Genomic DNA, 22610 nt, shown 5'->3' on the forward strand with positions numbered 1-22610 from the left:
CTTTTTAATCAAGAGTTTGCTTAGAGTTCTTTTGGTCTGAAAAATGGGAGATAGGGACAGAGGAGAAGTCATGTGTGTGTACTCAAAATTCCTCTTCCCATTTTCCCCACCAGCATCCAAAACCTACTCCTCCCTACCTTTCTCATTACTCTAGTTTTCTCCACCTCACAGCTGACAGCCTCACAACACCACCAGGTCATGTGGGTAGACTTCCAAGATATCCTATTAGAAAGTCCCATCCAAGTGGAGCTCTGAAGTTGCGGAGATGCAGTGCAATAACACCTGAAATTTGCTGTATTGCAGTTTTTGCTGCAGGTTTGAAGCTCTGGGCAGAATGCAACAGAAAGGGCAATCCAAGCATCCATCAGCATCCATAAAGCAGAATGAGACCTGACACACAGCAACACTGAGTCACTGCAGACCTCTGCATATCTAGGGACAGTATGACATGGGCGTGAAGATGCAAGCGTGATTGTGGCCCAGTTGATATGAGAGCTGAAAGTTTTAAGACCAGCCCTTTTTTCTCCCTTAGCTACAACTATATAGGTGGCTGCAATATTCCCCCCCACCCCGAGAACCACACACGCAGGTATTGACCCCCTGCCTCCTGCATGGTATGCTCTGTCTAGCACTGCTCCAAGGAGGGTACCAGACTGGCTGAGAGCACCAGAGAGCTAAACAAAAACAAAAACAAACAAAAAAACCCACTGGCATCACGCTGCCATTCACACCAGCTTCACTCCCAGTGCTGCACGACCACAATATGGGGACATGATCCAAAAAGGCCTTTGATTAAGCAGTGCCAAAGACCCAGCCTAGCACGGGGGCTATTCTTTCTCATACTAGGAAAGGATTTGGCACGTAAGGGATGGCTCTATTCCTACCACAAGTAAGTCTTCTTAGCTGGGCACTTTGGGCAAAATTCTGAGCCTTTGGCTTAGTAACGACTTCCTCATCCAGAAATCCCCTCTCTCCTAACATTTGCTGGAAAACAATACTTACTGTCCAGCATCTTCTATCACTGGGGCAGGACAAAGCAAATAAGTATCATGAACAATGGTTGGCTTTTCATCTGAAAAGAAATAAAAATTACTGTAAGAGAAGTAAAACAGAAACCGTCTCAAGCAGGCCACCCCCTGGAGAAATGCCTACATCAATATCAATGAGGGCCACAGATTAATTCAGCATATGGGCAAGTGTCAATATTCCCCAGTAGTACTGCTTACTCAAAGCTGACTTCAAAATGGCTGATAACTGCTGTCAGGGACAGTGATATTCTTCCATTTCCTAGCGGTGGCATTTCTAGCCTTCTAATGTTATACCGGTATCAACAGGAACAGTCATCCCAGTACTTGGCTCTGTAACACTCCTCTTGTCTATCTGAAAAGTGGACCCAAACTTTACTCATAGCAAATACTCTGACCCCAGGGGTGGCTCAAAGCTTCTCAGAAGCACAGGCACAATTTAACTTTACCCACCTCCAAATACACACACAAAGAGAAAAGGCAAAGGCTGGGTTGTCTGAGCCCCAGGAAAAGGAAGGACAGAGAAGGGGTGAAGCTGAAGTGGAGAGACGGGAGAAAAAGCCATAGAGGGTCATACATTGCAGACAAGCAGCATGGGGCCAGGACTGCTCTTACCACAAGGACCCATCCTGCAGTAGCTGCTGCCTCTTCCATCCCCAGCTCTCCCTCTGCAGCAGCAGCGCCTGCAGCCAGCCCTGCCTTCCAGGGGTCCAGCACAGGCAGAGCCAAAAGCAAGGCAGTAGGTGCTTTGCTGCCTCCTTGCACTCTGCTGCTCCAAGAGTCAGCAGTGCTTACCCTGTCACTTCCTAAACTCACACCCACAAAGCCAAGGCCCCTGAACGCAGAGGGGAGGCCCAGCAATGGTCCTCCGTTGTACCTTTCAGTGATACATCCCACCAGAAGCGTGTGGTAGAGGCACGAGAGCAGAGCAGGTCACTGCTGTGACTACGGCTGAGCTCTGAATGGCCCAGCAAAGCAGCCAAGGTGCATGTCAGAGAGACAGCGAGGAGTCAACCCAGCCAGCAGGTCCACAACAGTCTACCCCATGGGAATTTAGGGTGGGTAAAAGCTGTCAGCTTATGTGTACTGTAGAGACTTGATTACTCTTCCTGTCCAGGGAAAAAGAAACTCAAGCAACAAAACTTAAGAGTTGCTCCTTGCTGCTTTGTGCTTCACCCACCCAACCACACGTGAAGACAAAACTCATTTCCACATCCTCATCTCTGCTAAAGCAGGGAAGCTATACTGGTGAGTTTAGGGCCAACCTGAGGGCAAAAAGCCGGCCGGCACAGATCAGAGTCTCATCATAACATCAGATTACAGCTGTTGTACACCTAACCCAAGGAAAACAAAGCATGGAAGAGATGTGGACTCAGGGTAGTTTTCCTCTTCTGTACTTCGAAAGGCAGGTCAGCCCTAGCACTGCCCGTGCAAAATCCAGTCAAGGTGCTTTTGGGATAGGGACAATGAAGAAAAACCTTGAAGTCTGGCTACCTGGTAAACCAGAAGAAACAAACCTCTGGCAGAGGGCGTCTGTAAGCGGAATGAGAATGAGACCACCAGAGTTTATTTAATGCAGCCTCCATGTAGGCAGCCAGGATGGGAAATGAAGGAGCAATTCATGTGCTCCTTCTTGAAAGTGAATTCACTGCTAGGGAAGGCACCAGACTGACCGCAACAGAATATAAAAGCCCCTACTGTGCTCAGCCAACAAGGGTAGCATATACAGAAAAAGAGCAAAGTTCCCCTCCCCACACCATGCTTTACCCTGCCAGACATACACTGCTGCTTGGGAATAAGAGACTGCTGAGAAATTGGACACTCAATCTCTTTTGGCCTTTCAGTCCTTTGCCTGGCTGCTGAGGCAGGAAACAAAAGCCTCTGTTTAGTACAACAATTACAATGCGTTTCCGTGTTACAGGCTCTCTACGACGAGACCAGGGACTTGCAGCCTAGAGCAACAGAGCAGGCCTGGAAGGGCCCTGCTTTATGGCAAGTATCTCCTGAATCAGTTTGAACATATCACCAGAGGATCGCGATAGCCTTGTTGTTATTTTGTTTAAACTGGTGATGAACAAGGGAATAGGGAGCCATATTATTCCTCCCTCTTAAAACCTGATACCCAATCCCCACTGGTTGTATACATCACCCATCTGAACCGTTACAATAAGGCCGCAACTCACCGTGCAGCAGAACGTGCCCCACAAGCCCTCACAACGCAGTGCTCACAGGTCAGAGGATTAAACGGGGATGGATTTCAAACTTCTGTTAGGTGTAATTTCCTACCCAGCTCCCCCACACCCAGCGCAAAGACTCCCCAGCTTGGATGGGAGGAAGGCTGTGTCCCATGAGGTGACACCACCACATGGGGCACTGGCTCCCACTGGCCTGCAAACTTACTGATGGTAAGGCTGTCATTGAGCTTGAAGCTGCAGAGTACCTGGTCGATGTTTCTTGCATGATAAAAGCCGTTGCCTCTTACCACAACTTGAAAGGATTCTGTGAGGATAAATAAGAGAGAGTTACGAAAAAAAGCAAACTTTACCCCTCTAATACAGCATTTCCTTCCAGAGTGATCTGAAATACAATGTGACCATGGCTGCTTTCCACCCAATGTCCAAACCAAAAGATTCACATTGACCCTCGCAATATTCAACTGCAAAGGCCCAGAGTGCCATAGTGGTGCTGGCACTTCAGAGTGGCATTTGTCTCAAGGTTGCCCCTGCAGCATCTCGCAGGGCCTCAGCACCTTAATTAAAAGATAGCATGGTAATACTATGAGCCTGACTCGGCTCATGTCATCTTGTGGTTTCTCCTCTGCTTTCAGGCCAGACACCCATGCTAACCATGCTCTAATCTCCCCAGCAGGTCTCACTTGCATCTCAGCAGGAGCTCGTTCGGACAGAGAAGGACAAAGATGGACTCCCCTCCTCACCTCCCAGTGAATTGGAGAGGAAGGCTTTGCATCCGGTACCAACCCTAGAGTAACGCAATCTCTGCCCATACAAGAGCTGAGCCGGTGCACGTCCATGCTAACACATGGGAGTTGCTAAGGAATTAGGAACCGCCATTTTCTTCATGCTCTTCCTCCTGGCCCCCACCCCAGTGGCAGAAACATGGCACAAGAAGAGACCCACCACATCAGACCTCCTCTGGCTGCCTGCTGGCCAGAGAGCAAGCGCTGGCTCAGCCAGCCCTCCAGCTGCTCCTGAGCTTCTGCTGGCTCAGCCCGGATGGAGGCAAGGGAGACACCTGCAATTTCTGTTGTTCCTGTGATAAGGAATTGTAATTTGTTCATTCAAGTAGGAAAAGCCTCCTCTGACTTTTCAGCCAAGCTTTCAATGGTTTTTCTACTGACAGAGCAGTTTGACATCTAGGCAACGCCAATCTGGGAATGCCACTGTCAGAAGTGAGGTCCCAGCTGCACATCCCCTCCCTCTGCTGGCACCACTGATCCTGCCACTGTAGAGTGAGCTTGTTCAAGCTCCTGAAAAATAACCCTCTGTTGCCAGAGAGATCAGTAAGATGATCTGGCTGGTTGAACAACTGCTGGGAACAGAAACATGCAGGTGGATGGAGCAGGCAGAGACACCATGAGTGCTGGTAGCACTGGCTGAGCTTATGTCAGTCATGAAGCCACACCTGGAGTCAGTGTAGCCAGGACAGGTAAGAGGTGGGAAAGGTAATTTAAGGAAGAAGGTATTAAGAAAGCTGACTTTGTTTCTCAGCTTCTTCACAGTAAACTTCTAAAACTATATGGATAACATTCTCCTTAGATCTCTGATAACAGGACAATACATCCATCTGCCACTCTTCCCATCGTATTTGGTAGAGGTGAACTTGGCACAGCATCACAGTTGCCATCTGGTACAGCCACAGGAGGAGGCCTCCTCTTGGGACCAGCCCAGAATTGCCAAGCTGGGCATGAAAGGTAGCCAGAAGGGGAAATGGCAGTGGGAATTTCCCTCTAGGTCACAAAATAAACCATAGCTGCTACGTTGACCACAGAGCTAACATCTTCAATGCAGGCAGACAGAAAGTCACATTACGAATTTGTTCTGTTCTAAGTGCTTTTCTGAATCTCTCTTCCATGCTACATGCAAGAAACCAGCTGTGACCCACGCCACACAGCAAGGCAAAGCCAAAAACAGGTTACACTTCTATACAGAAATCTCATACTGTAGCTGAATCCATTTCCTCCACAGGGCTCACTTACACCAGCTTCTGAGCAGCGTTTGAGACCTGACTCTCTCCTCACATCAAACACCAGCACAATACCTCTGGGAATAGTTAATCTTCCAGTTACAGAGATGAAAGTCAGAATAAACCGCAGAGAAGTTCTCGACTAGCAACAATTAAAACGACAAACAAGTCCACACATATTATCACTTATACTCAGGCCAAAATACTATAAATGAGAGGAAAACAACTCTAATAGGATTGAGAAGTGCAGTACCTGATTTATAGTGATATAAGTGAGATCTAGCTCTTGACATCATTTCATATGATGCTCTGCCACAGTATTTGTATGCTTTGGATGAAGGACTGTTATTGGAAAACACAATATGAGGCCCATCAAAGGTGCCTGAATACATATTAAGCTTAGTCTGCCTGCTCTGCAGTCAAGTCACTGCAAGGCAAGTTAGCATGAGGATGTGGAGCGCTTTAACTTTTCCATACAAACACCTTGTTCTTGCCAAAAACAGTCTCACTACATCAAAGTCTAATGCGACTTTAGCACTCAGGGCAAACGGGGCACAGACATGCGCAAGAGAAGCTGTGATCAGGCACTGCAAACCCACACTCCAGTTTTCCACATGGTAACTTGTCCTTAGAGCAATGCTCCGAAGCAGCGCAGGCTGCAGGGAAGGCGGGTATCTGAAAAGATAGTTTGGGAGGGAAAAAGAAAACGTCTGCTGGAGTGCATATTAAAGTGAAACATATGCTTTGGCACTTTGCTGAAGAAAGATGATCGGAGCGTGCCAAGAGCCAAGCACACAAAACTAATATCAAAATTTGGCCCGTTTATTAAGGGAAGGGCTATACTTCCTGGTTCCCACTGGGGGGAGGAGGCATGCACTTCTTTAAACAAATAAAAGTGGATTGTATGGTAAATTCAGCTGCTTCTTACTCCAGGATAAATCTGGAGCTGCTCCAAGTCTGATTCATGCCTTGAGCCACTCCACATTTAACTCAACTGACATCCTGAGAGTTGTTCTTGATCAGCATCCCTTTTCCGCCAGCAGAGCTGACAGCAATGGCTGGCCCCCAGCGCGAGCTTGGCTGATGTTCACCTACCAGAACTATTTGGTTGCAACTGCGCGTTGCGCTGGAATTTTTTAGCCAGCCCACTCCACAGCAACATAATCACCCAGCTAAGATGATCATTTCTTTTTGTCTCAGTTTTACACAAAAGCAGCTTGCTGAAGTAAAAGTTAGACTTTTTTTTTTCCGCCCCTGAAATAATGGTCTTAAAAGGCAGCAGCCAAAGGCTTTTAGCTATTTCAGTGGCTTTAAAAAGATGCAGCAAATCAAAGACTTTCAGCACAGAACATCCAAGATAAAAGCTGCACCCAGAACTTCAGTCTTGTCAAGATAATTTATTTCTCCTGCCCTTCTTTTCACTATCATCACCACTCTGCACAGTCAGTTGTGAAAGGAGAACATCTCCTTTGCAATAACCTGTCTGCCAACACAAACTGACAATATAGTTTCAATACCAGGCTTGCATGAAAATGTGAATAGCTGGTACTGGATTTGGTTGTTGCTATTAAAAAGTCTGCCCCTTCAAATGCTCTGGAGCATTAATACGTTCCGGATGATGGTCTGTTGAAATGGCTAATTCTATTTAATTTTGCGCCCTGGCTCTGGCTGCGTCCTTTTCTTCCTTAGTTATTGTCAGATCGTAGATTGTAGCTTTTGACAAGACAGCGAAGGGAAAAAGGTCAGCACAGAAACAACCGGGCAGTGCTGGCAGCGAGATGGTAGGTTGAAGCTGGTGTGCGCTGGCTGTGCTGTCGGCTCCGCTTCTGTGACTCTGATGAGAAGCTGACGGCTTGCATCCACACCTGGTGCTTGATGTGGCCACTAGGATGCCACATCCAGCAAAACCTTTCAATCACGTCTGTGTACCGTAAGCGTAATCAAAGCAATGATGCTGTCAAACGGGATACGAGGCACCTCCAATTCTGCACTGATAGCCTGTTTACAGGCTGCATGTCTTGGTCACTTTAAATCAGAGGGAAGAGAAAGGACCCAAGTACGTTTCTCCACATCGGGGACTACAAATTTGCAGGGTCAAAAGGCATTAAGCATCAGATAACTGTCATAACTCGACTAGATCAATTTGTAAGCAGACTCTCCAGATAGCTTCGTCACACAGAGCCAGTGTCCCAATTGGAGCTGTCCTAATTCAGCTACAACCGCATGGAAGTAGTTTCATCAGCAATTTACTACACCTCTGGCAAATCAAAAATGAAGCTGCAATCACCAGTAATTACCAACACAGAGGTAATTATGAGTTGCAGGAATGATTTACAATGAGTAGGTCAGAGCCGGTTCTAACTCCAAATCAAGACTGATTTCCACCGAGTAACGCAACCTTTGTACTCTCATACCAGATTACAAAAAAACAGTAATGATGCTCAACAGAATCCAAATTGATCATCACCTCCTTACACAGATAAGTTTCATACAAAACGCACAGACAGATCCACAATTCAAGGCTGTAAAAAAGCAAGTGCTTTGCTGGGCAATGTCAAGGTGTATGGCCCTCTTCCAAAAATTCAAAGCTAGGAGCATATGCACTCACACACGTACCTAGAGAAATATAGGCATATATATAGACAAGCACTTGATGTATTTCACATATATACCCTCTCTATGGACAAATGTCAGAGCTGATCCTGATTTTACGCACATATTGATGTTTTCATATTTTTCATCACCATTTTGAAACGCAAATTTCAATTACATATTTTTCTAAATGCTAATAAGATTCTTAATTTAGAAAAAAAGAGGAGTGGAATACTAAACTTCCAGAAAAGTCATGCTCTAATTTTCAGCTAGCTCTAAATGTACAATATATACATTTATATATAGCATTCAATAACCATATGATATTTCTTATCTATTATTAGATATTTCTTATTTATTATCTAATCTATTACCAAACTACATTAAATCATTACCTAAATTTAGAATACATCAAAATTCTTAGATGACTCCATATGCTTCAGTACTTTCCTGTGTTAAAGCTTGAATAGCAAACTACACAAATCACACTACATTTAGAGCTGAACTACATTTGACTGTCCAGTGAACTGGATTCAGGACCCAGATTCACGTTCCATGAGAAAAGTTGTTCAGTCCAAGCAGACTCCCTCCACGAACCAGTGGTGTGCACAGCTGTAGAGATGAACCTCTCGCTATGTTGAAGTAAATGGGCTTACTCAGGATAATAAAGCCAAGCACAAGCGTAAGTGTTTGCGGCCTCATGCTTCTAAAACCCCCGCAGGAGTTCATTTCAGAAGGCAGCTGGCAGGACCAGGCTATTAATAAAAGAACTATTACAGGCCTGACTCCCGGCATCAAAGACCATTTAGCCCACACAGACAGTATGCACCAGTCACGGAGGTGCAATTGTGGCTTCCTCCTATCTTAAAGTTCCCTGCTGCCATTAGCAAACCTTCGGGCACACAAGCACCAAGCCTCAGGCACCGCTGTTTCAGCGACGCTGAACGGGGACAGAATAAACCTCAGCGCTTCAGTGCAGCAGGTGCCTGGGTATCTTGCTGAATCAGCAGCAACATCCAGAAACTGGTGTGGGCTGTTAAGACACAGTATTTGCACTGCTCTCAACTGAAAGCCATAAAGACACTGAAAAACTTTTATAGATGCAAGTGATGCAAAAAAAAAAAAAAAAAAATCTTGAAGAAGAAACTATTTTAAATGCATTTGTGCATTTTAATTATGCTTGCGACTGCCTAGGTACTTAGCAAGCTCACTAAAAGATACAACTCATAAATCAGAAATTAAGTTGATCCCTTTTCTCAAAGAAAAATTTTGTTCTTGTTGCTGAAGCATTGTCCATTTTTAAAAAGTAAATCTTCTCCTGATGTATTTTTTCTAAGACTTTTGAAAAATCTTTTCAAATTAAAAATCTTTTGAAACAACGCTTTCAATGACATCTTCATAATATTGCAACAGACACTGAAGTCACTATTGGAGCATTTACAGACATTTTCATTTAGCTAAAAGCAATTTTTGCCAAATGAGAAAACTTGCAATGAGATGTTCCACAAAAGAAATTGTCTGGTATATAATAAGAAAGTGGGAAAAAAAATTAACCCTATGATATAAAAAAAAAGGTTTGAAATCTCAGTTTTAAAATTGCTTCTTTACTTTTGATCAACTCTACAAGGAGATTTCAAAAGCAATTTTTTTTCCTTTTTTAATTGTTCACAGATAAGATTTTATGACAAATGTCTATTCCAGAATAATATCTTTAGGAATAATTCAAAAGATACTAGGATATTTCATTTTAAATTTAAATATTCAGGGCAAGATCATAGTGTGACTGACGTGGAAATAAAGAGCAAAGAATGTCTCTTCTCTGTGATTTTTGTTAGATTTCCTCTGAATCTCCTATTTTTATCTGAGTGTTCAAGGTCAGCTTTCATGCATCATTGCTATTTTATTTATATGTGCTCACTTTTGTAATGTATAAGGAAATGAACACAAGACAGGAACATCAGCTCTAAATAACCATGCTGTAAACTATACCTTCCAGCAAACTTATGGTGGCACTCTTACTCTGCTGCAATAGTCTTTTATATAGGCAAAAATAAAGCAAACAAGTTGCTAACATAAACCAGAACAAATACAAGTTAAATATACTAAACATGAAAGGCACGAAATTATCAACAGCTCCTTTGGGGATTCTTCACGTTTACCATAGCCACTAACAGTTCCTTTATTGCAAACAAGCAAAACGCTAATACTTTGGAAAATGTGCCGGGTATCTAGGCCTATGCAGTTCATTATACCTGGTTCACTAAACCTGAAACATCTCTGAGTGTTTTGCAAAATCCTGTTCTAACTGCTGACAAGTCCTAGCAGATCCAAGAAACGTAATCTTTCCAGAAATTTGTGAGCTGCCACCTTTAGACAGTAAGATATCTTTGGCAATACAGCTTATTCATTTTTGGCTTCTGTTTTTCTTGGATATTTTTAAAAATGGTATCTCTAACTTCCCCAAAGCTCCTCAGTTAATTCTGCAAGGGACGTTTTGCTGGGGAGGCTACATGTATATTTGCGCAAGTTCGTTCCTGAGCTCCCGGGGACAAGCAGGGCTTCACCCGCTGCCTGAAGGGGCTTCCCAGCACATCCACGGGCTTCAGCTCTGATACCACCAGGTCACTGCTGACACTTTATCGTTGTTATGTATTTGCCTCCTCATGCCATTTTACAAACTTACCCCCTGCGCAAACACTTGATGGTTCAGCGGCTAGGATCTCAATGCAAGACTTCTTGAGAATCTAGAAGATTGAGATAATGGCATTTTTGATAACCATTTTTAACTACGCTTTATTAAGACAGAAAAGAGCGTCCTTCTCTAGGTTTCAAAATACCCAACTTACCGAATCAATGGTTCCTCTCAGGGCATAAAAGCCTCCCGTTACTGGGAAAACATGATCGATGCTGTCAGCAATTGTTGACAGCTGCAAAGACAGACAATCATAAATCATGAGGAAAATAAAATTACAGTGGGTAAAACTGGGCTGTTTCATACTTGCTAAAAAGACATCATACTGACACAAAATGATTTATGCCTTAAGTAATTAAATAAATGCCTTCATCTGATGCTGTTCCTTCTGCAGGAGCATAACAGAAAAATTGAACAAGAACCAAGCAAGCAAACCAGATTCAAAATTACCTGTGTTTCATTGAAATCTTTCACTCCTACACAGTAAACAATAGCCCCAAAGCTTCTCGCTCTGTTGGCCTAAATGTAAAAAAAAAAGAAAAAAAACCCCATTAAATACAAAGCCATATAAGCAGTGGAGCCAACAGTAAATGCTTACAGGTTTGACATAAAACAGTTTAGGTGAATGTGAAGGTGACTTACTTCTTGTTCTGCATAATAAAACTGAACGTCTTGCAATTCTCCATCCGTCAGAGCAATAATCACACTAGCAGTTCGAACTCCTGTATGGATGACAGTTAACAGTTAGACTGCATATGGATGACACAAGATTTAGCAATGATACAGTAAGTTTGAGGTGATGCATGCCTTTTTGCTGACAAACAAAGAGAATCACAAGGCCAGATCCTCAGCCTGACTTGCATCGTCCTCACTGAAGATGCACTAATCTACCCCAACTGAAGGTCAGATGCATAAGAGCATGCAATACTCCAAAACCTGTGCATTTTCACTGTGGAAACAGCACCAAAGGAGGAGCGCAGCTCTACTCAGGTCCGTGCACAAGCTTCACTGTCCAGTGTAAGACAGCACCTGCACCCACAGGTCACCCCTCCTTTCTACCCAAGATTACACCTAGACTCTTTGCATGGAGAAATGAAAGAAAGGATCTCCAAAGCAGAGGTCTGCCCCACTCCCCTTCCCCACTGCTCTACAAAACCCATGCCCAGAAATGCCAGAGAGTAGCAGCAGTGGAGACCTCTGCGAAAGAAACGTTCCTGCCATCTCATCTGCTTCTCCCGTAGGTCTTCAAGGAGCAATCCTGCTGAACATGGCAGGAAGGGGTGCTTCCATAGGGTGTTCAGTCCTACACCTCTTGAGCTACAAAAATGGCCAGTGACGTTCATGGGAATTCTGAGCGTGTGAAAAATGCACGATCAGCTCTATTGGATAAAATTCGCCTGTCTTGCCTGGCACCGACAAGCCATCTTATGTCCCACCTAAGCTTAAATGAAAAGGTTGGATAGACTTCGGATAATAAGTTTAAGTAATGCAGTATATAGCACAATATTACCTATAAAATTGCAAAACGTTAACAAAATTAACCCCAATTAATATGCAAAATATGGTTTAATCAACCATTCTGCTTCAATACAGCTTTTAAGCAAAGCAGCTAATATAGATACATCTTACTTCCAGGGAAGTATTTGTTATTTTTTCAAAATAATTTGTTACAATTTCAAGTGTCTTTCCCCATACTGTCTGAAATTAAAGACTGATGATTTCTGACAGGTTTCTTATGCCATGCAGTTCTTCCCATGTCACATCAGACACAGACATAAAGCCTTAAAAAATGACCTGCAACTGGGAAAGGATTGAGGGGCACTTTGATTCCTGTATTCCTCATTCCTGTATTCCTCATTTTTTCTGTTCAGGATGCTTTTAAAAAGCTTCAGTATTGGAGCTCTTTTTATTTTGCTTTCTTTTGAACAATTGTTTCTTTCCTGATATTTTATTTTATAAATTCAGAGCTCACCTACTGCTTTCTCTTTCCTAATTAGCTGATAGCAAGTATATTCTCTAAGTCATCTGTTATGGAGAGGTAAAATAATTTTCAACTGGACTTCAGAACTCTTGCTTTTTCTGGCAGAAATGCCTGAGAAGTCACACAAAAGAGTTGCTGCTGAAGACTCCACACTCACAACCTACTCTATTAAAGGCACTGACCCGTTTCTGCATCTTCCAAAGAGACCATCAGCCCACAAATGAGAACAACCTGATCCCAAGTTATAAGCCAGGCAGAAAGCATTCAGTTTAACTAGTCAGGTCCTCTTTTTACATAGGGAAAAACAAAACAGAACAAAATATATATTTTCCCCTTGAAATTTAGGGAAAATGTACATTATGGAGACTGATAATCTGTTCACAAACCATTCATACTGATGCAAGATCTCCAGCTGGTCACATTCATACTGACACCAAACTGAATGAGAACTTGGGTGCACGAGACAGACAAGGCTGGGCGCCTCGAGACACAATGAGGCCTGAAAATCCCGGTATTCCTGTCCTCTGGGTGCAGCACAGGCAATTCTGGTTACAATGCTTTGGTTTGTGTTCCGCACTGGGTCAGATCTGTGATGGCAATGGTCTCCTCTGGTCTTAATAAACCATGAATCACCCATGCGAAAGCCGGACTGCAGTGCAATGGAATGTAACGATTGTGCAACACCAGCTCCTTCTCCAGCGCTGCTTTCAGCGGGTTTACTGCAGGTCATATAAAAAACTCTACCACCCTGTTTTTTCAATGCAGATACATGACATCAGGGACATGCAATGCCTACCTCCATAGGTTTCATGGTAAATCTGCTCATTTGCCTGCAATAAAGTGTAGAACATTGTTAGCTCTTGAGTACAGCAGCAGTAAGCAAAGCAAAGTTTATAAGTATAAATCAAAGAAAAGGAGGTACTGTGACGCGTACCCTTTTAAATCCTTCATGCATGAAGGTGTCTCCTCCAGGCACTTCGTACTGAAGAATCTCAAGCCCCCGTCTTATGGCTTCCCTTTGGATAAAAAAAATAGAAAAAAACAGGAGAAAGAACTTTTATTAAAATTACTTTTTTGCTGCTTTGAGATATTCCTGTAATACATCTAGATTATGAGCCCCTTCAATAAATTGCACAGAATGCAAACACACAAGCTAAAGGATTGGTAAAACCAAGATGTTTCAAAAACCACAACTCTGAGATCAGCCAAGCACCCATGGGAGCACAGAACTGGACATAGGATACAACATCAGGGTAAATGCATCTTAAGGGGGCAGTTCTGGCCCTCCCTCTTTCTGGTATACTGTCAGCAGGGATAAGACTGAATTAAAACAAATGCCAGATATAAACTCTGACAAACTGCAGATGGAATGAGGATTTAAAAGCTGATGGCCCTGTCATGACAATGAGACAAATAAAAACTCATGATTCAAACAATCTTCAGGACAGCTGGGATCACAACTTTTCTATTATAAAGACAGAGGCCAGAAGGTATGAAAATAGGATGGGAATGCTAAGCATTTCCTATCCTAGACCAGGGCTGACCAACCTTCTTTCCCATTTATAAGCTCCTTGGGCACAGACTGTTCCCTGGCAATAGACAGACTTTGATACCATGACTGCCAATGCGTAGCTTCTTACTCCACAGTTAAATCCCCTTAAGCCAAGGGGACCACTCAGGGAAATTAATATTTATTTTCCCCAAGCCGATCACTAAAAGACTCTGATCCTTAGCAAAATTTTCAGATATTGATGGAATACAAATAAGGCAACCATAGCATGAAACAAATATTCAATAGGCAAGATGCAGGAAACCCAGACATCAGCCTCAGACATTGTGGAATTTTATTTTATTAATAAATAGCAGTGACAGCCTCTCTAAGCTCCCTTTTGCAACAGAGCATTTTGGATGGTGCAACCACAATCAGAGAGGAAACAGGCATATATATGGAGTGACGGTAAAATTTAAAATTTGGGGCTGGGATGCGGGATGTCCTTAGGGCAAGAAACACATATTTACCCTTTCCAAGTGTAAAATAAGCTGAAAAGGCACACATGGAAAGCCATGCAGAGAACAGAGGTTTAGGTCAGAGAACATTTTAATACCAGCTTCAACATATTGCCACAGTGTCACTGACCACTTTTCACCTTGCAAAGAGCAAATCCACCTGGAAAGAGTAAACAAGGCCGAGCTCCGCCACCAAGCTGCAAAATGGTGCCTGAGCCAAAGCTCAGCAGAGCCAGGGGAAGTCCAAGACTCTCACGGGGTCTCCAGCTTGGGACAAGGCCCCAGAGCACCAAGGGACGAGGGCTGGGGGGCTCTCAGGACTGCTCTAAACCCTCTTCTATAAGGTGCACAGTATAATGGACACCCACTGGCACTAGTGGAAACAGCAGCAGAAATGAAGGTTTTCAGCAGAAATTAAGGGAAATGCTTAGAAAGCAGGAGCACCACCAAGACAGGGGCTTGGGTACATGAGGCAAAGTAAGTCCAAAATAAGCTGGAAAAAAAAAAAAAAAAAGTAGATTTAGTTGTGAAGGTGGCAGCAAGGATTTTGCTCCGGCCTCAGACTCCTCCTTTCCCCTAAAAGTCCCATTTGGGTGGGCAGGGGCCCTGCCCCTCTGACACGGGTTTACTGCCCTGGGCACCTCAACCCACAGGCAGGGCGCTCCTAAACTGAAACCACCCTTACGAATGAGTCCGGGGTACTGAGGGTGTCCACGAATATGGATCCTCAGCTGGAAATGCAGCTTCTCTCTGAAATACCACTGGGAAGAACAGAGAGTCCAAAGCTGCCTTCTCCCTAAAAGGCTGAAAACAATGTTAATGGCAGACCAAAGGCCTCCTAAATCCTCTTCCAACTGCAGACCGTGGGAAGGACTTCCGTCGGTGCCTGAGCTGGTGCCGCACCGAAGGCTGCCACCGAGCTCCAGGGTCCAGCTTCGTGGCCCCTCGGCGTCTGGGCGAGTGGGGACGGAGGGCGTTTCTGGGTGACAGCTGTGAAGTACTTGCCTGTTCTCTGTTAACTTCATGACCGTGGTGCCTCGTGAGGAAAACACGATGAAAGACATGCGCAGCATCGGACTGCAATAGAACAAGCCAGATCCATGTCACACACACATCACTTCAGTAGAACTTCATTTGCTAAGAAGCAATGAATATATATACATACATATTTTTATATATACACATATACACACACACACATACATATAGTTAAAATCTCATCCCAGGAGAACTTTACCTTATGAACTTCTCAGCCAGACTTTCCACAAAAGAGTAAATCTCTGTCCAATGGTTTCTGACACTTCCAGACCTGCATACAACATAGAATTTATTATGTTCATCTTATTCCACAGTGAACCACCTGTATCACTCTGATTTTTAGGCTAGGATATTCTAAAGGTGAATAAAGACACAACTTCAGTAAAGGTCTATGGAGATCAAGCATCTAACTCTCTTAAGGCTTCTAATGCAACCATGTTTGGAGCTGTAACAACAGAAATAATCATGACAAAACTCACAACTGAGAGCAGAAATAGGTCCAAAGTGACTTACCATAAGATTTTAAAACACGTTCAGTAGATGTGCTTTTGTTCCTTTTATAACATAAAAATGTAAACATTTTCTTCCAGGTTAATTCATTTTATTTGATTTTGCTAAATCATCCGCTAACAGATTATTTACTTTCCTAGAGCACAGCTCTGCTCTCGCAACCACACAAAAGGTCTTGACTGATCTACTCTCCCCAGCATGCGTGGGTGAATGTTTCCATGAATTACTGTTTGTTACAAAAGAGAAAGCTTTTGAAGTAATTCAGAAGGGAAAGGCCACGCTAATAGCTAACACACTGGACCAGCATTCTGGAAAGTCAATCCCTGGCTCTGTTACAGACTTCCTGAGAAAACCTGGGCAACTCATTTGCATGCACAAGTTTACATGTTTGTGGTCCCAATCCCAATCTATGAAATTGCATTACTAGCACTTCCCTTTCTTTCCTCTGTTTCAATCTTACATTTTAGGCACTCTACAGTAAATGCCAGGTGATTTCCCCTGGGTGGGTCTATGCCATACACTTCCAAACCATTAAAAAGGCTATGAAGCATGAGCCATCAATGGTTTTCAGAGCCCTCCTCGGGGTCTGGTGTTGCTGACACACATGACCAAAAAACCAGCTCCTTCTTCACCTTTCTTGTGGGCAAACTCATGCACCCTGTGCCTTTGGCACAAGCAGAGATAGGCAGAAATATGAACAAAACCGCATGTGCAGAAGGGTCACAGGGCTTAGACACAGAACTAAAACACTTCTCCCATGTAACCACTGTAAAGCAAAAAGCATTACGTTTCTACCTGAGGTTTCCTCTAACTGCCCTTAAACATTGTTCTGTGTAAATGCATGAAAAAAACCACTGAAAATACCTCCCCATATCATAATTCTCATCTCCAGTTGGGCTTTCCACGTGGCCCTGCACAGGTCACTTCCAACCCCAGGGGCCGGGGTACAGACCGGTGCACACAAGCACACACGAGCAACACAGTACGGCCTTGCCTGCCCCACATCAGTGCTGGTGGGGCAGAGGGATGAGGGAAGACAGGGACCCTGACCGTAAAGGGAACCCCGAAGCACTGGGGCTAGAAGGGGCCCGCTTATGCAAGGCTGCGCTCACATGCCTCCTCTTCTGGAGGACTGGTGAGTCATTCGCAGAAGAAACTGGTTATCAAAGAGCAAGGCGACCACGCTGGCAGGCAGCGAGAGTAACAGCGCCGGGGACTGCTCACACCGAGGGTCTGGATCTGTGCAGCCTCGCATTTACATGCGAGGCAACAGATGAGACGCGTTTACACATTCGTGAACAGTGCCCATGAAAAGTGGCAATACTACTAGCAAATAAGCCCTTTTCTCATCATTAAGAAATAATCCACACACGTATGAGGTATGTACTTTAAGGGCTGTTTTTTCAAAGGAATCCAAAGCAGTGCAAAACCTGGAGTTCCCCTGGGTTCTTCTGAAAGTCCTAAACTAAATCTCTAAATTGGCTAAAGTCGAACAGATTTTCCCTGGATCTATTCAAGATGCATTTACAGCTCCCCTTTTTTTTTCCCCCTTCTTCCCTGGATTTGTCACTTTCAGTTTCATTCTGAGCTTGTCATTCCACTTAAGTCCCATTTCTGCAATTTCCAGTGGGGTCACTTCTCCACATAGAATAGCCACAGCTTCTTACTTGGAAATGCCGATCTATTTTGGATGAGATGTCAAATCTCTACTGCCAACTACAGAGGCACTGATTGCACTGATGCAATCCAAAAAGGATGGTAGCAAGGAATTTTCTTTATAAGAGCACCAAATCATCATTTCCAGTACCTTCTTAGAACTGTCTGAAATATTTTTTCATGCAACTCCTTTATTTTTTTTGGACCATCTAACCCTCAGACAAAGAGCAGCTTGCACAACAACAGCCAAGACACTGAAAATTTAAGAAAAACATAAGCCAGTAAGGGGCAAAATGAAGACTTTTAGAGTGAAAATGCACAGATAACCTTAATACTGTGCATTTCCACGTACGCTTACATGAAAGACCACCCTCTCGGAAAAAGAGAGACCAGACTGACTGAAAATAAGAGTAGCTAGAAGCAGTTATGATAAATCCATGGGTGCCCACCTCCAAACAGCTAAGGAGGTTTCCGTCGTGTATGAGTCTTCACCAGGTATCTGCTGTGCTCTCAAAGACCCGGCTACAGCTCTGCTGAGCAGAGGTAGTTCAGACTGAAAGTGGATCCGATTAGCTGCCGGAAGGAAATCTGTGCCCAAATATTGCTCATTCCTGGTCTATCAGCTGGAAAGTGTCATCCAGACCAGACAGAAATACTAGCAAGAAAATTCAGCTGTTTAAAAACCCCACGTAGAGAGTGCCAGTGAAGTTCAGCACTGAGCTAACACGCAGTCACGTTCCCCACCCCACCCCTCAAAGCCCAGGCGTCTCGTCTCCTGCTGCGCACGATGCCTGAGCGCAGCCGATGCCGGTGATGTAATGCTGCTCATGAAAACCAGTTGGGGCAGACTGGGGATCAGGAAGGCCTGGGTTATATAAGGACCTGATTTCCCCTCTCCATCCCCACCCCACCATATCCCTCTTTGTATAGTGTTTTTGTTTACCGTTATATATGTTTTCTGGAGGTTTTCTGGGGTTTGTTTTAATATAGTCTCATCTGCTGCCACACAGGTCTGACCCAGCACCACCATCAACTGCGGTTTGAATGGGAGAATAAACAAAAATGTACGATAATAAAATGTTTGCTAAGCTATGTACTAAGCTGCCCACTACTGTCAGACAGTGTCCCCAACACCCACAGAAAGACAAGATACTGAGGCATTTCACTGCTTCTGGGATCTTACCTTTCATACCGCGGAATTACTTTAGCTAAACTAACTCGCACCTTGTGGCTGAAAGGGATGAGGTGGCTTTTATGGTTCTCCTTGGCAAGTGGAAGGTTGCGACTTAAATCCCTCAAAACATACTGTAAACTTGTATCTGACCATATTCAAAAACTGAAAGCCATACTCTTTTTCAACTCTGCAGTTCCTGACCCTAGAGAAAGCACAGGGGCTTTCAGTGATGCTCTATGCCACAGATTATTCCTGAACATCGCACAGCATGACTTTCAGAGTAGTTTTGGTGCTTTCATTGCTTCCGTTAAAACCTTAAAATAGCTAAGAAAAAGCAACTCCTGTTGATCGGCATACCCGTGCTAACAGGAGCCTTGGACGAGGCTGGTACCTTGACCCATCAGTAAACAACCAAACAGATTCAGTGCCTGGCGTGTTCAGCCCCCAAATGACACACTCCTGTAAGAGCTCCGAGGTAGTGCCGAGCCTTCCTAACAGCAAGGAGAGATATAAATCAAGCATGGAAAATATCAGCACCACGCAGAAAAAACACTGAGTCTGAGACACGTTCTTCCACTCCCACCAGTGAGGAGGGGAAGAGATGAACCAGGGACATCTTAAATTTCCTGCCATGCAGGTTCAAACCAGCAGATCCACCAAGTTAGTGCTGTGGCTGTCTGCAGAAAGGACGTTGCTACAGCTGGACCTCTCTTACTGGCTCATGCTTTAGAGATTTCCCGCTTTTCGGTGGGCAGCTACCTGGTCCAGCTCCTCACATCAGTCACGGCGGCAGCTGTCCTGCAGCTGTGCCCTGGGCGTCTCCCTGCACCAGGCAGACCGATCCTCCCCATAGCTCACTGCAAAGGATCAAGCCCCACAAGCCAAAGACCTCTGTGGATAACGACCTAAAGCTTAAAAGCAGTTTAAGGGCCTTTCACAGTCAGGCAGGAAGATGAGGCTTCAGTCCTCAGAGGTTACATAACTCTCGTGGCGAAGAAAAATGCAAAGCAATAAACAGCTGCTGCGGGCAGCCAGAACGCCGCAGAAAGCATTTCAGGGATAGCTTCTGCTGCCAGCTCTGCCGGGGTGAACCTGGAGCAAGGCCAGCGAAACGACAGAATTTCCCCAGGTTCCTACCTACGTAATTGGGACCAGAACGAGGCCCAGCCCAAGTGAAAAACCCGCAGCAGCTGCTTGCTGTAAGCCTGCTCCCAGCTCCGCGGGCTCTGTCCCTCTTGCCCAGGAGACAAAGAGAAGAGTCAGCAAACCACAACATAGGAAAGAATGTGCTCCCTGCTCCTCGGGACCCAGCTCCGGGGAGCAGCTGCTGCTGCTCCTGCTGCTGTTTCCCTGAATTTCGCAGTGCTACCACTTGACGGGAGGGAGAGGAGGTCAGTAAGTATTCCTGGGGGTGGAAGGAAGTTGTGTGGATATACAAGGCTTGATTCTGCTCCGGCTTACTTTGGAGGGACTCCTTTTGAGTCAGTGTAGCTTTGTGTCAGTGTAAAAACCGGTGAGCGTGCTGTTAGAGTCATGCCCGCCCCAATCTTAGGGAATTCACTGCTGTTCAAGAGACAACAAGGCATGAGGCTGGCTGGAGTCCTTCCCTGGTTTCACAGACGGCCTCTCGAGGCAGCGGCAGCTGGAGTCCAGAGAAGCCAAGCAGCACAACACAGACCTACTGGGGGGCACTCGCAGCCCCGCTACTTCAGCGGGCAAAAAACAGAGGGGTTTGCCCTAAGGAATCTGCCCTGGGACATACGTGATTCAAAGCTAAATTCACTGAGGAGCCTACACAGATCAACAGGGCGCAACACATGTTATGCCTGCCGTGTAGCACTGAAGGTTACTACCCCAGCACTGCCCAGATAGTAAATATTTTTATTACTACATGTACATAGAGAGAAGGCAGTAGGGTCCAAAGCCTTTCCTTGATGCTGAAAGAGGGAAAGTAGGAGGTGAAACTCTTAAAGATAAGGAACTCCCTTTTCTGCCACACCCCCCCCCCCCCCCCCCCATGCACACGTTTGCCCGTCTCTTGCTGATGCAGAAAGACTCACAACTGAAGGCAGCAGCTCCAAGGGTGATCCTGGAGCAAGAGACAAACTTGTTATTATAGTACATTGTTACTTAATGACGGTGGGATCATTTTGAGTGTGGTGGGGGGGGGGGGGTACAACACCACTGAATTTTTTAGGCCCTGTAAGTCTCTAAACTCCCCTTGGTTAATGATGGCCCAGTATAGAGCCCATTCCTCAGGAACAGGGAACTTGCTGTTGTTTTTTGGAGAAGCTCTTTGTGGCCACAACCACACTGTAGACAGCAGCATTCTTGCACATGGCTAATAATGGCTCTGCAATAAAAGCAAACCCTGGGGCATTTAGTTTGTTGTGGTTTCCGACATGCACGCGCATGTTCATCCATCCCTCTGCCGCCTTCTTCTGAGCCAGCAGAGCATTCAAAGTGACAAGAATCCTCCTCTCCGAGACAATGCTGCTTGCGAGCATGGAAGGGACCTTCTGCGGGTGATTCGTGCAGGCAAGGAAGGAATAGTTTATATTATCTGCTCCAAAGGCAACTAGAAACATGGTCTGAGACAGCCATTCTAGGACAGTCCTTGCTTCAAACCACTTTTACGACATGAATGGACGAGACAAGGGCTGAAATGGGGAGGCGAAGATAGAGAAGCCCAGAAGACTGGAATACAGATTTCTTTGTCTTAGGCCAGCACCCTGAGCACAGGACTCAGAGTATTTGAATCCAAGAGGTTTTATGACCAAAAAATCTTCCTTCTTTTAAAGATGGCTTTTCTCCTACAAAACTACTAACAAATTCTGCAGCAACACAACTGACTTTTGTAAGTCATCCCTCAAACATTGCCCAGTGCTCCTAGAGTAAACCATCTAGCCGTGGGTCCAATCCATCTTGTCTTACAGCTCTTGCTACACACCCAGCCACCAAAAGAGCACATTATGAAATGAAAATAAGCCACTCCAGACCTCGCAGCAAAGCCTCAGAGCTGCTCTCGGCACCATAAGGCCTGGCAGACCCAGTCTCCATGGCCTGATCCTGTTCAAGCAACCAAGAGCCCTCCGTCGGGGCCACTCAGCAACGCTATTCACAAGATGCAACAGATATCGGGAGCAGGGAGACCAGACTCTTGAGCTGTGAATAACTCCCAGGAGTCGCTTCACCTTCTCACCACTTGAGATGAAAAGGTTCAGCCCGACTACGCCTCGCACAAACTCACGTCGTGCTGCACGCCAGCACCCAGCCTGCAAGCTCAGACACAAAAGTAACGAAATTCTCAGTCACTGAGCGCATGTGAATCAAAATCCGAGCTCAGTGGGAATCTTACGGTTTACTTCCTTGGCTCGAGCCCCAAATAAATCAGATTTAGTTACATGCATAAATAGACTGCAAATGACAAGCTGCCATAGCTTTTTCTTCCCCTGTTTACTGTACACATTTTTATGTCAAATAAGCAGTACCCATTAGCTTTGTGCCGTGTTTCACAAAGCATTTTTTTCTTGGGGTAGAAGGGGGAGGAAGATTGGTTTTCCTGAAACTTTTTTCTGCCAAAAGGCAAATCTGGCAGAATAATATCAGACAAAACACAAACAAATAAAGCCTGGTTCCAATAACATAGGTATGTCTGAAACCAAGTAAAAATTTGCTTTGAAACATTCCAAAGAGTTGTACCTGGTTATAAAAAAAAAAATTTAAAATAAC

General features: G+C 44.8%; 1 protein-coding gene across 1 annotated transcript in view; it reads right to left on the reverse strand.

Moving 5' to 3' along the window:
* ANTXRL (ANTXR like) overlaps window positions 1-22610 on the reverse strand; it is a 66372-nt gene that overhangs the window by 37827 nt on the left and 5935 nt on the right. Inside the window, exons 2-11 of the mRNA XM_026112542.2 lie at window positions 15738-15809; window positions 15506-15577; window positions 13428-13509; window positions 13290-13323; window positions 11155-11234; window positions 10963-11031; window positions 10667-10747; window positions 10504-10564; window positions 3426-3524; window positions 1003-1072 (exon numbers count right to left, since the gene is read on the reverse strand). Coding sequence (XP_025968327.2) covers window positions 1003-1072; window positions 3426-3524; window positions 10504-10564; window positions 10667-10747; window positions 10963-11031; window positions 11155-11234; window positions 13290-13323; window positions 13428-13509; window positions 15506-15577; window positions 15738-15809 — 720 coding nt within the window. The remainder of the gene's footprint in view (window positions 1-1002; window positions 1073-3425; window positions 3525-10503; window positions 10565-10666; window positions 10748-10962; window positions 11032-11154; window positions 11235-13289; window positions 13324-13427; window positions 13510-15505; window positions 15578-15737; window positions 15810-22610) is intronic.

This window comes from Dromaius novaehollandiae, chromosome 6 (genome assembly GCF_036370855.1).
Source record: "Dromaius novaehollandiae isolate bDroNov1 chromosome 6, bDroNov1.hap1, whole genome shotgun sequence".
In the NCBI taxonomy this organism is placed as follows: domain Eukaryota; kingdom Metazoa; phylum Chordata; class Aves; order Casuariiformes; family Dromaiidae; genus Dromaius; species Dromaius novaehollandiae.